General features: G+C 40.8%; 1 protein-coding gene across 1 annotated transcript; it reads left to right on the top strand.

Annotated features, from left to right (window-relative positions):
* Positions 1-3,136: 3,136 nt before the first annotated feature.
* LOC307117515 (uncharacterized protein) lies at positions 3,137-10,144 on the top strand (the record flags this gene model as incomplete). The annotated part of the gene is made up of 5 exons (XM_079802396.1): positions 3,137-3,237; positions 3,524-3,623; positions 3,682-4,367; positions 9,395-9,738; positions 9,924-10,144. 5 exons carry the CDS (start codon positions 3,137-3,139, stop codon positions 10,142-10,144), a joined length of 1,452 nt encoding a protein of 483 aa, XP_079658522.1.
* Between the last annotated feature and the right edge of the window lie 4,768 nt (positions 10,145-14,912).

Genomic DNA, 14,912 nt, shown 5'->3' on the forward strand with positions numbered 1-14,912 from the left:
TTCTCCCACCGGTGTTGTTCTTCCTATTCCATCACAAAAATTTCTCCAACTATTCCTCTTTGCCTGCCGAATTATTCTTCTAACCACTGCCTGGGCCTTCTTATACAGTATTGGATATTGCCTACTATGTGTTCTTTTAAGCATTCTGAAAGCTTTATTTCTGTCCCTTACTGCTTGTTTACACTCTTCATTCCACCACGGCACCAGACTTCGATTTATCCTATTACCTCCCTTAGGGATAGCTTCCTCTGCTGCCATAATAATTGCAGAAGTTACCTGTTTATTAACCTCATCTATCCTTCCAGCCACATCCACCCTTTTCATTGCTCCCTCACTCACTTCCATAAACCTTTCCCAATTGGCTTTGCCAAAATTCCACTTAGGAATTCTAACATTTGGACCTACTCCCAATTTCCCACCCACTGTGCATAATACTGGGTAATGATCACTCCCCACTGTAGTTGCTGTCCAAACTTCCCAATTACTAATTCCTGCCAGAGAACTCGACACTAAAGTAATATCTATTGCTGACTCTTTCCGTGTTAAAACATTTATTCTGGTTCCTCGACCATCATTCACACAAACCAATCCTCTTTCATCCATCAAATCTTCGACTACTTTACCATTAGTGTCTGTATATAAACTTCCCCAAATTGTACTATGAGCATTGAAGTCTGAACACCATATTACCCTATTCCTATCCTGCCCTGATATCTTTAGTAGCTTATCTATTTCCAACCTCTTACACGGATTATAATAATTAACAATATTAATTGCCCCACCTCTATCCCACAGCTCCACCACTAAACATTCCTGATCTTTACTTTTCTCCAGTACTCTGAAAGATATACCCGTCTTTATGAATATTGCACATCCTCCTCCCTCCCCAGTATTTCTATCTCTCCTTATTGCTGTATATCCATATATTATGAAATCTAAATTTGGCTTCAACCACGTTTCTTGGATACACACTACATCTGGCTTCTCATCCAATTCATTCAAAAAATGTTTAAACTCCTGTCCATTGGCTACTAAACTCCTTGCATTCCATTGTATGATAAAAACCATTAATATTAACCAACCCATGATGACTCTTGACTTGACTGATTAGTAAGGGTCCCCCTTACCTCTTCCCATCACAGTCCTACTAGTCCTAAGTGATTAACTGCTGCCTTAACCACCAATTGTATTTTCTCATTTTTAGATTTTACTTCTGCTGTACTATTTATCAATCCAGCTATAAATGTTACAAGTTCCCTTTTACCCACATATATTCCTTCTGGTATACTTTGTCGTTGCTCTTGAGTGACCATATCCTCTACTTCATGGATTTTACTATCCCTCTCCTTTGTTACTTTTACAGCCTCTGCAAATGTAATTTTTCTCTCCACTCTAATCCTTTGGATATTTGTCTCCCGTCTCATTACCTCACAACCACCATACGCCACATTATGATCTCCTCCACAATTGCAGCATTTTGGAGATACCCCTGCCCCACACTTCCCATATTCATGATCCCCTCCACATCTTGCACATCTTCTCTGCCGGTTACAATTTTTTGCAGTGTGACCAAACCTCTGACAATTGAAGCACCTCATTGGTTTTGGAACATAAATCCTCACTGGATAACTCATGAACCCCAGGAAAATCCTCTTTGGCACTGCTTCATCCTCAAATTCAATTGATACCGTTTCGCTGTCCTTTGCACTTCCATCCCTTGTTGTTTTCATTCTTTGAACACTCACAACTTTAGCTCCCTTAATATTTTTCTTTAACTCGTCCGTTGTTACACTCAACGGCACCCCTGTGATCACTCCAATCCTCCCATCTTTCCTCCTTATTCCCACCCTTCCACTATTTTCCACTTTACATTTAGCTATTTCCTTTAATTTCAGAGATTTCTCCATTTGTCCAGCATCTGCACACCTTACCAATAAATTACCATCATTAAGGATTTTCGCAAATTCAATCTCCCCTATCTTACTTGCCAGAGATGAAGAAAGTTAGCCCATTTGTGCTAACTTCATGATCTCCTGTCCCTTTTCATTAAATCGAATCACAACCTCAAATTTCTCCTTAACTTCATTCTGAAACATCTCCTGTCTATCTTCATCACTTTCCGACTCCCCTTCATTATCACTTCTTACTCTTTTGTTCCTTTTATCTTTATTATCAATCATGCATCCCCTCTTTCCCACTTCAGTTCCTTCATTTCTCCCTTCGTTATAATCCATTTTCTCCCACCTCCCTACCTCTGATCCATTCACGGAGCAGTCGTGCTCCACCGCCTTTCAATATGATCCAAAGTTGTCAATCCAGATTACAAATCAAAACAAGTTTCCCACTCCACTCGTATGTTGCAACACCCTACACCGACGACCCTGTTCCCCAAAGACACATGGCACACATGAGGGCTTAAATACACAGACTACTGATGAAAAGACAAGGGACACCTGTGAACAATGATCAAACAATGAACCAATCAGAACATAGGTGTGTTCGACATCTGCTGCGGCATACTTTACCACAGCTGACGTGAAATGAATGCAATATTTGGCAAAACAGATGTTTCAGAGACATTATTGTCATGTAATACTTTACTCAGCGTGTGTTTGTACAAGAATAAAGTTCAACATTTAAGCCTACACTATCAATGAAGTATGTTTTTATCAGTTTTATTTTGATAAACATGACAATATATCATCGCGATTACATAAAAAGAGGTTTTACCGTTATAAAAAACAGATTTGTGAGCATTCGTGGAGCTGAAGGTTTTAGAATAAACGTGAAACACACGTGATCGCTGTCATGCGGTGAATCTGGCCAATCGTGGAACAGCTGTGTTGCTGCACCGGATATATTAGCCGGCTGCTCTCGAATCGCTCTCGCGGCACAAGTCGGACAACATTTCTAACCGGCATGCACTGCTCTAAGTCAGCCTCTGATCGCATCGCCACGCATCGCTGGGTGAAGTCGAACAAGCCTCATGACAAACATTAGGTGTGTTCGACATCGGCTGCGGCTGGATGGAGCAGATCGGCGAGAGTAGCCGCGTACAGGCGGGGAGGAGCTGCAAACGGAGACGTGAAGTCGGACACTTTCTGCTTCCCGTAGTGATGCTGCATTTACGTCAGTCATGGCAGATCACGTGGCGTTTGATTGCTTTATCGCAGACGAGCTGGAAGCGATAGAAATTTCATTCTTTTTGCATGAAATTGAGCCCAATGAGAAACGAAGGTGAGTAAAGGTTCAATGTAATTAGTAGGCCTATTATTTTTTTTATAAACAATATACGTATAAACAATTTAATTTTTGCTAGCCTATTGGTTTAAATATAGATAATTATTCATTCTGTTTACTCAAAGAAATAATGGACTTTTATTCCTATTTCAACACTCCTGTATACCCTACTTATTTGATTAAAAGCCCAGTTCAGCATAAAACATTGAACATTACATTTTAACTACCTGTGTCTTCCTTTACATGTATATAGTGAGCACAGTTTTCTTTCTGTTATATACAGAATGGTTCCAAAAATCGTGAATTTTGTGGAGGACGTTGTCCCTCTCTACAGTCCCTCAGAATTTAGAGGGCATTTCAGGCTTTCCAAAGAACAAGTGGAGGTGTGTACAATACACAATTAATTTAATTTATTACAAGTGTTAGTATGTACTTGTGCAGGATGTCATTACCACCCTTGGTCCTGTTTATATGAATTTACAACAGACCAAACTGCCACTCACAAACAGTGTTCTTGCCTGCCTTTGGACATTGGCCAATCAAGAGTCATATCGTGGGGTGGCAGATAGATTCAATATCTCAAAATCCACTCTTGCCAAGCATCTCCATGATTTTTGTTCTTATGTCAATACATACATGGCCCACCACATTTCCTGGCCCAGAGGCCAAAGGCTGGAGATGTCAAAGTTAGGGTTTGACGCAGCAGGTTTCCCCAATACTATATGTGCAGTGAATGGGTGTCACATTGCTATACTGAGACCCCATTGTGATAATCCCATAGCATACATGAATAGGAAACAGTTTTATTCTGTAAATTTAACTGGGTTTTGTGACAGTCAGCGGCACTTCTGTCACATCAGTGTGGGTCACCCTGGGAGTTGGCATGATGCCAGGGCATTTCGCTTCACAGAGGTTGGTCGTGTTCTTGATGAAGATCCTCATTCCCTTGTTCCACAGGGAATGCACATAATTCGGGATTCTGCCTACCCCCTGTTGCCTCAACTTATGAAGCCTTATAGAGACAATGGCCACTTGTCTGCTAGACAAAGAGGCTTTAACAGAAAGCTCAATGCTGCCCGTGTGGTCATTGAGCATGCATTTGGCATTCTAAAATCGAAGTTTAGAAGGCTCCAATGCATGCATATGAGAAGCATTTCAAATATCAGTTTAGCGGTCTCGGATACCAAATTAAAAGTCGCGTTCACGTGCATAGAAATTTACATAGAAAAATCTATTCCACTGTCCCAGAGTCATCCATTAGTTTTGCTGTTTCTTCAATCTGCCATAGATCAGCTTTAAAGAGAGAGAGTACACCAACAGATGAAATTCCTTTGATCATTTACTCTCACACTCATGACACACACACTGTTAAAAAAGTGTACAATTACAGTAAAAACGGTCCAATAGCAACAGTAACAGACTATAATAATCCAAAATAGTATATTACCCTAACACATGTTAAAATAGGACAAATTACACAAATAATGTCAATAACTATTGAAAGTTCATTAAGATTTCCTTAAAAAAAAAACTAGAACAATCATTACTTGTAAACATTATATACCCATAATCAGGTATTTAAAATACTCAACTTTATGTCCACAATTATATATAAATATATATATATATAATTTTAGCTTGCTATATGTTTTTCCATATATATATTTTTGTATTATCTCTTTGTTTTAGTCTTGTACACTTTTATTTTATTTTATTTTTTTACAAAATATGTATTGACTTGGGTACAGTCGCTTTACATCCTTTTTTTATTTTCCAGAGATGCTTTTAGAAATCTAGACTCGCTGGATGGGTGGACCGTGTGCAATCCACAGCAATGGCGACGAAATGATGGAAACAACTGTGGTGTTGTTGTTTGCACAGTGAGTGGACAGAGATTTATGTTTGTTTTTCTTTTAATTCTTTTTACATTAATTAACATTTATATAATGCATACTATGAGACCTTAATTGGAATCAGTTTACAAGTAAATCCAGTATATTAAACAAATGCTCTTTACATTTCCGTAGGTTGCAGAGATGGAAGCAAAAGGTCTCAACATGTCTTCAGAGCTGCTTTACGCTGAACAGCTGATTCACTTCCGAGTTTACCATGCCTCCTGTTTGGTTCAAAATATACAAACTAAGGTAAAGCAGAGTCTCAAGCTCTTAATTGAATAATAGTGGCATTTTCTCCTATATATATGTATTGTGTACATGTGTAATATGAATGTCATATAGTATGTATGGTCCAACATGTCCTCCAACCAATACTCCTATATAGGTCGTTTGTCACTTCCCTGAAATACGACCCATAGGAGTGTTTACTAAAGTTGCGCCTCTATCGACAACAGGGCACTTTCCTTTTAATGCTTTGTTTCCTTTTATTTGTGTCATATTTTGGGTTTTGCGAAGCTCAATTGATAGAGCGCTGCAAAATACAACATCATGTGATCATGCAATCGTGGGTTCGATCCCAGGTATATGCACTATACATCACTGGGTAGATTTAGGGGTGGGGTGGGTGTACTTGTTATTAAAAAAATCAATTTGAGTCAATTTGACCCATAAATAATTTATTAACATATTACATTTATTAAATAAATACACCAATCACACCAATAATTAAATAAATGTGACTTATATTTTGTATCAGCGTATCCATTCTCTGTGACATTTACATGCATGACTGTTGGAAGTTTTTGGAAGTGAACAATTCGAAAAATATTATATACTTAAAAATACTGCATGTTTTTTTTTTTTTTCAAAAAGTTTTAAAAACTTATTTTGAATTAACCATTTCTTCACATTGTAGGAACTACACAATGGTTTGACTAGTGGCACAATAAGATCAAACAGGATGTTTTTGCATAAACATCCAACATTTTCCCCAAAGCTGAAGTTGACTGAATTGTCCCCCAATTTGTCCACTTCCCTTGCACACAGGAGGAGCTCCAAGTGGTTGGGGATGGTTTTGCTCGCTTGGCTAATCACCAAGCATTTGGCAAGGCAGCAGGGGCAGTAGACGACTGCAACATAAGAATAAAATGCTGTAGCGAATTAGCTCTGGGGAAATATGAATAATTATTCATAACTCATTATGTTTTTCCTTATGATTAATTATGAATATTCAAATCAGTTAAATATATTAACTTGACGTAGCTACGTTAACATTACAGTCAATCAGTTAGTCCTATGGACGTTCAGTATTGATTATTAATTAATTCTTAGAAAAGGATGTTTTTCATGGCTACAGAAAAATAATTATTTCTCTTAATTTATGTATGCGCCTATAGAGCACGTAGCAAGATCGATCATTTAAGAGACAATTTGTTTGCAGGCAGGGAGTCAGGACCAAACATATGTTGTGCACAAACTTTAATAACTAAATCACGGAACAAGACTACACTAACATGAAACATACATACACAAACATACATGACAAGAGTTAAGGTTAAAGTGGTTGGAAAGGAAAGGGTCAGAATAGATGGATGCATCTATGCAGAGAGTCTAAACCTTGTAAAGAACCCTCCTTAATAAACGTAATAAAATAAACAAAGGGGTTTACAGTTTTACTAACTACACCGCGATTTCTGTTTCGTACTTTACTTGCATTTAGCCTGAGCTGTAGAAGACCTTCCCAGGTGAAATCACAGGAGAAAGTTTTTGGGTTCCGTCCGATGGCTTTGACGTGGCGGTCAAGTTCTTCTGTATTGGATGAAGAAGAAATGATGAGCTTGCGTGGTTGCTTCGAATCCGTGGAATAAGTTGCACATGGCATGCAGAATTTGGGCCTTCTGCTCCATGGCCTTGTGAGACCTTTGGCCAGGTGTGTGTTGAGGCCTGCCATGTGGGCGGCCTGCGGGGCAGGAGCCCACAGCCACAGCCTGTCGTGTCTGTGACACAGAAGAAGAGAGAGGGAGGGACGAGTGCCTTGCTCCTTAAGAAGTCTGCAGGAGGTCACCACCTCCTGAAGTTGACTTGACCATAGGGATGGCAGACGCGAAACAGACGTTTCGGGGCTTTGCCGAGAACCCGAAGCGCAGATGTTTCGAAACACTGCTCCAAAATGTGATTCGAAACACCCATGTCACGTGACTATGGCTAAATGAAGCTTCAAAGTGTTTCATCAGGTGGCGCCTTCCGAAACTGCGTTGATTAAAGGGGGCGGGAACAAGCCACACAGTCACACATCTGTAAAACTAATTCACCACAGTTTAAAAGTGAAGTAAATCCATCTTCACCTCGTGGGTTTTTGTGAGAGGAGAGTGATTTTGTGATTGCAGTGATTTTGTGATAGCAGTGAGATTTATAGTGCGCTTTGGTTAGTTATATTTAGGCTAGATTTAAATTAGATATATTGACTGATAGGTATAGACAGTGACATATAGTATAGATATAGTGACACATTCATATAGGCTAAGTTAGATAGTGACAGATAGATAGCACAGCATAAGTTAGATATATAGAATTATATAGATATAGATTCATAGGTGATATATAGATAGATATATTAATAGAATATATAAAAACGGAGGCTGCACGCAAGAGATGCCGTACATCTGTGGTGTGGGAGCATTTCCATTTGGAAGCACCAAATAAAGTGAGATGTGTGTATTGTGATAGGCAGCTAGCCTTCTGCAACAATACATCATCCATGTATTTACATCATCCAAAAATATTTGTGCATGCCAGCAACAAGTGTCCCTTGTGAGAGGATTTTTTCAAAGGCTGGAGAAATTATATGTAAAAAAAGAAGTCAGCTGAGTCCTTCAACAGCAGAGCAATTCATATTTTTGAATAAAAATGTTTTGTGACAAATGTGACACATTGTGGCTTTATTTATTTTATTAATGTTCATTTTGTATTACAAACAAATATATATATAGTTCTTTACAATGACGAGGCTACAGGTTACAAAACCAAGAACATGTAGTTGTCAGACAGATGTTAAAAACAATTTTTTTACATGGATCATTGTCAAGGTATTTCAGATCAACACATGGAAGTGACCACTAGATGGCGCCGTAGAGACGGGTGTCAGATTGATTCGAAGCTTCGAAACAATATGACACATTTGCTTCAACTGCTTCAGTGCTTCACGAAGCCTCGGACTGCCCATCACTACTTGACCAATGAGATTGTTGGGATGTCCAAGCGGGAAAATCTCCTCTGGAGATTTATGGCCCTTTGTTTTAAACCGGATTCAATTGCAGAGGAAGATGCTATTAAAGATCCTTGTAATACTAATATTGTCACAGAGTCACCAGTAACACCTGCCACACCATCAGAGTCCAATCACCCGACTCCGCCCATCCGCTCGTTATCACCAGATTACTGAAGTCACCACACCTGCACCCGCTCATCATCACCACCACTTCATAAGCCTACACTTCCTTTCACTCTCTGTCTGGTCTCGTCAGAGATACACTGACTCTATTCTCTGCACCATACTTTGACTCGTCTGTATATCAGAACGTTTGATTCATCCTGATTACCTACCACCATCAGTCATCTGTGTCCAGTCAGTTCCTCCTGTGTCCACCTTTCATCTGTACAGCAAGTATCCTCAATTCTTCCTCATTACATCCCACTCAGTTCTACTATTCCTCTGCAAGCTTGTGTGATACCATCTCCTGTCTCCATATTTCAAATAAACATCTACTTATCTGCATTCCCTGTTGTCTCTCTCTTCTGTCCGTGACAAATATGTTGCACAAGGATTGACATATCATATACCATCATTCAGATCTTTACATTTCAACTTCGTAGACACCAAACATGCCGTACATATGATTTTTGTTAACCATAGTATGCAATTCTGAAACCAATCCAACAGAGATTGAATTAACACATAGATTAAACCCTATAAAAACAAATCATGAGATGGATACATGTTTATATATTTCTCAAGTGGATATATATAGGATATATGAGTTTAAGATGGTGTATTCAAAATTTTCAGAAAGCACAGTCTCAGCTCTCTGCAAATTTCTCTCTCTGCACATTCTTTCACATCGTAAAACTTCTTATCTGATTGTTTCCAGGGTAACCGATGATCCTTCTCTGGGGTGTTGGGGGAAGGTCTGTTATTCAGCACAAAGTATTTAAAACATATTTGTTGAATGTAACAGGCAATTAAGTGTCTGATTGCTCAGTCACTACAATGCCCTGATGGTCACGATTAACAACAGAAAGCTCTTCCTTCAGTGGTGCTCCAGGCAATCTGTGACCATCAGGGTCGGATTTATTGACATCTTTGTGGGTTACCCAGGAAGTGTGTATGATGCACGTATCCTCAAGAACAGCCCCATCTATACTAGGGAGACTTACCCTCCGCCTGGGTATTTTCTCCTAGCTGACGGTGGCTACCCATGTCTACAGGAACCCCTGGCCCTTATCACACCATATAAGAGGCCAGTGAGGGGCATGGCAAAGCAAAGGTTCAACTACCATCATTCCAAAGGTCACACAATCATTGAGACCATCAAACCTGCTTCAGGTGCATCTTTTTAGAAGCACTTGAAGTACATACACTGTTTGTCCCTAAAGTAATAGCAATACTTCTGTGCTAAATCTCTTCATCAAATCATAGTATACTGCTCAACATAACAGTTAATGCTTAACAACTGCCAAAGTCACACTATCTTCACTATCTGTTCATATTTTTTTTTCATATCTCAACAGTCTTGTATCCTTTTGCTCTGCCTTGTGCACAGGTGGTGACAGCATGTGTAATTTTGCACAACATTTGTGCTGGTGTTAAGGATGTGCTGGAAGAGGTTGTGGAGGAGGAGGACAACCAGCCACTTGTGGAGCTTGATGGTGGGGAGAGCCAGAGTGGAGCTGCTTGGCGGGCAGGCTGCGCTGACCAAAGAGGTGTCTGCACTCCACAAGGCACCTCCTGACCATGACTATTTTTGCCAGGTGAATAATTAAGTGTGGACTTTGACCTGCTGCGCTTACATCCAAGTACATACAACACCACCATTGGTAAACACCCATACAGTCAAGAAGGTAAATTAAATATACTTAATGTACCAGTGATGTACTGTATTATGGTCTTAACTGACCATAAATGTACATTAAGTATATTTCATTTACCTTCAGTGATACAATATTAAATATACTGCAACTGTTGGCAGATTGGATTACCACTGGACTAACCTAAACTAACCTAAACATTCTTCTTCTGTCTGCAGCCTTGAAGCAACAACAGCAGCACCGGCGTTGCTGTAGGCAGTGTGGCTGATGGCCGCTTGTGTTCTTCTCGTCTTGTTTTATATAGTTGTAAATGTTTAAGTTGTTGTATATATGAGAATGTTGTTTAAATGAATTTGCTGCTTCATGTATATACACTCACCTAAAGGATTATTAGGAACCCCTGTTCAATTTCTCATTAATGCAATTATCTAATCAACCAATCACATGGCAGTTGCTTCAATGCATTTAGGGGTGTGGTCCTGGTCAAGACAATCTCCTGAACTCCAAACTGAATGTCAGAATGGGAAAGAAAGGTGATTTAAGCAATTTTGAGTGTGGCATGGTTGTTGGTGCCAGACGGGCCGGTCTGAGTATTTCACAATCTGCTCAGTTACTGGGATTTTCACGCACAACCATTTCTAGGGTTTACAAAGAATGGCGTGAAAAGGGAAAAACATCCAGTATGTGGCAGTCCTGTGGGTGAAAATGCCTTGTTGATGCTAGAGGTCAGAGGAGAATGGGCCGACTGATTCAAGCTGATAGAAGAGCAACTTTGACTGAAATAACCACTCGTTACAACCGAGGTATGCAGCAAAGCATTTGTGAAGCCACAACACGCACAACCTTGAGGCGGATGGGCTACAACAGCAGAAGACCCCACCGGGTACCACTCATCTCCACTACAAATGGGAAAAAGAGGCTACAATTTGCACAAGCTCACCAAAATTGGACAGTTGAAGACTGGAAAAATGTTGCCTGGTCTGATGAGTCTCGATTTCTGTTGAGACATTCAGATGGTAGAGTCAGAATTTGGCGTAAACAGAATGAGAACATGGATCCATCATGCCTTGTTACCAATTTTGAGCGTGGCATGGTTGTTGGTGCCAGACGGGCCGGTCTGAGTATTTCACAATCTGCTCAGTTACTGGGATTTTCACGCACAACCATTTCTAGGGTTTACAAAGAATGATGTGAAAAGGGAAAAACATCCAGTATGCGGCAGTCCTGTGGGTGAAAATGCCTTGTTGATGCTAGAGGTCAGAGGAGAATGGGCCGACTGATTCAAGCTGATAGAAGAGCAACTTTGACTGATATATATATATATAATTTTATTTTTATTTTTTTTTATTTTTTGAAGTAACATCGCTTTGCTAGTTAAGACCCTATTCCTCAGTTGGGATCACGTAGAGCATCTGAAGCCCTTCCTTTGAAACTGCATTGATTTGGACCATTTTGGTTGCCATTGAAGTCCATTATTAGATTAGATTCAGATTAGATTCAACTTTATTGTCATTACACAAGTACAAGTACAAGGCAACGAAATGCAGTTTAGGTCTAACCAGAAGTGCAATAGCAGCAAGTGCAGGATATACAGTGGTTGCATAAGTGCAGGACATGGAAATGTACTGAAAATATATAAATATGTATAAGTAGAGAGATGGTTATTACTATAAACAGAACTGAATTTACAGGTGAATATGTTCAGTGAATAAATATACAGATGGCTATTACTATAAACAGAATTTACAGGTGAGTATGTACTATGAATATAATATACAGATGGCTATTACTATAAACAGAATTTTACAGATAGAGGTATACAATGATATGTTAGGCAAGATGAGGAATAGCAGTGGATTAAGTTAGTGCAATAAATTATGGACAGAGCTATCCGAAAAAAAAAGTGTAAAAGTGCAGTGGAAAGTGGTTGCATATTACAGTTAGAAGTACGGTGTGTAGCAACAATGAGTTTTGGGGAATAATTAATTCAAATGGTATGAATATTCATGAGTCTATGAATATTATTTGCTTGTTGTACAGACAAAATTTACGTATAACGGAACCTTTAATCATTTAAAAGTAACCTTTATCCAAATTGATTTCTTCATCAATTATCAATCTTACAAACCTTAAGAAACATTGATCTGTTTGATCAGGACAAATAATATCTCTTATGTTTGTACGATCTGCACTACTGAAGTAGTACTACATGAAAATCAAGCTTAAATGGGTAGCTTAGATCTTGCGCTTCAGTGACTTCGAATTTGTGAGCAAAACAATACAGATTCAATTTAATGCAATCATTGGGTTTTAATAAAACAACTACAGTTTACAAAGCTACGATTCATACGGGGAAATATGCATATATATGTAGGAGAAAACAAACAATATGGTACAAACAAGGAAACATGAAACTTAACGAGTAATAAAAAGGGAAGAAGAATTAACGAGAGAGAGAGAGAGAGAGAGAGAGAGAGAGAGAGAGAGAGAGAGAGAGAGACAGACAGAGAGGGAGAGACAGCTTCAGTCTTTTCCCAAGAGCCCACAAGAAATTCACATAAATTCATAATTCAGACAACGTTTTTCAAGCAGTTTGATTGTGAAATAGAATACTTGCATTACTACGGCTTCTTGTGTAAGTGTCTGAGTTCGAATCGTCGGGGAAGTTCGCTAAGGATTTGTGAGTCCCAGGTGAACTTCTTTGAAGTTTAGGAAAGTCACTCAAGAAGTCTGCCGGTTTCTCTCTCCGTGCGGAGAGGCCTTCTCTCAGGGTTGGGAAGACCAGGGTCTTCCCCTCCATGGCTAAATGCCAAGAGGTCCGTTCCTTGTGGTGGCGAGAATGCAAAGAGCTGATGGTCTGTTCTAGTTTTTATAGAGGGGAAGGCTGACGCCCAAAGAGTTCGACGCTCCAATCTCTTGCGGCTACATGATGTGGTTTGGATCTAATCAGCGTAACACACAGGCCCTTTGTTTAAGCATGATTTGATTAGACAAGTCACGAGGGCTGTGAGGTGTTCAGACTTTGGTCTATCCTGCCACATGACTGATTGAATCATTACTGTTACAGTCCCCCTTTTTGTCAGATGATGTCCTATGGTCATTATCGGACAACCCCCATCACAATGGTCGGATGGCAGGTGAATCGGGAAGGTTGGATAGCAGGTGTTCGTTGTGGCTGAGGAGCCAGCTCGATGAGGTTCGCATCTGCCTCTGGCATGGGACCCTCCCTCCGGGGTTTCCATCGGAGACCTCCAGACACAGCTGTCGTGAGTTTGGCTGTAGCGGTTCTCATCTCGTTGAACTTCCTGTACAGGAGAAAGGCTATGCCTAGGGTTAGGGTATTGCTGATGATCATGGAGATACATAGCGCAGTGTCAGAGGCTTGCATATCCGCAATGTCGTTGTTGGACATCTGCGGAGTTAGTGATAGCGGCTGCGATGCGGGCATTGTAGCCGGGGCCGGTCGCTTGATGCGGGTTAGCACTGCAACGTTGGGGCTGGATGTGGGGTTTGGGGGTACCCACATGTCACCGTGTAGTGCGCCCGACTTGGCGAGGGCGTCGGTTTGGTCATTTAAGTCTTTGTCGAGACCTGGTAGCTTCGAGTGTGCTTTTACCTTCTTCCAGTACACTGTCAGGTCATGTGTTCTTGTGATGTTGTCACATTCCTGGAACAGGTTTTGGTGTTTGACTGGCTTGTTGTTAGCGGTCTTGAAATCATTCTGTTTCCAGCTTGGAAGGTGGCACACGAAACTGAGTCTGGCATAGTTAGAGTCTGAGCAGATGAGCAGTTCTCTGATGTCATGTGCTGATGCAATCTGTAGGGCTATGAGAATAGCTGCTATCTCTGCATATTGCGATGACTGAGGACCCAACTTGAAGTGTTGTGGTGGGCACGGCTGATCGTTCACCCACAGCACTCCTGCATCTGCCTTGAGGATGCCGTCGTGGTTGTAGGAGCACCCATCGACGTAGGCCATGGGCATGCCCTGGCACGCATTCGGTTCAAAGTGTCTTTGACAGGTCAGTTGTTGTTGGGGTTCTTGTGCATCCGACCAGACAAAAGGGCAGTCTTTCTTCAGCAGGGCTGTTAGAGGTCTGGCCATGTCTGAGTAGTTTTCAATGAACTGTCGGGAGTAATTGCATACCCCTAGAAAACTGCGCAGCTCAGAGGTGTTAGTAGGAGGCTTGATGTTTTGAATGGAATGAATACAGTTTGACTGAGGTTCAATGCCTTGGGATCCGATTAGCAGGCCCACGTAGTTGACCTTGGCCCGGCACCACTGTCCTTTGTGGAGGGCGATCTTGGCACCGGCTGCGGATAGTTGGTTCAAAACATAGTCTCTTTCTTTCAGGTGGTCGGCCACCGTTGTGCTCTTCATGAGAACGTCGTCTACATAGATCAGGTTGGTCTTGAGAGGTGTAGCAGGTTCATCAGTCTCACCGACAGGCTGGTGGGAGACTGTGTATACTGCGAGGTGACTGTCCTCAGTCAGCTCCGTTCGGCACACCTGGTCTTTGGTCATCGGCATGACAGACGTGATGGCAATGAATTTGAAGGGTGCAGTGAACAGCGTGTTATCTGTACTCCCTTCGGGTATCAGTGCAGGTGGAATGGGCCCAATGATGGGTAGTTCAAGTTCAAAATCATGAAAGTCATGGCTCACTAGCCATCCCAGCCGGTAGGCCTTGG

Source organism: Gobio gobio (assembly GCF_949357685.1).
Source record: "Gobio gobio genome assembly, chromosome: 1".
Lineage (NCBI taxonomy): Eukaryota > Metazoa > Chordata > Actinopteri > Cypriniformes > Gobionidae > Gobio > Gobio gobio.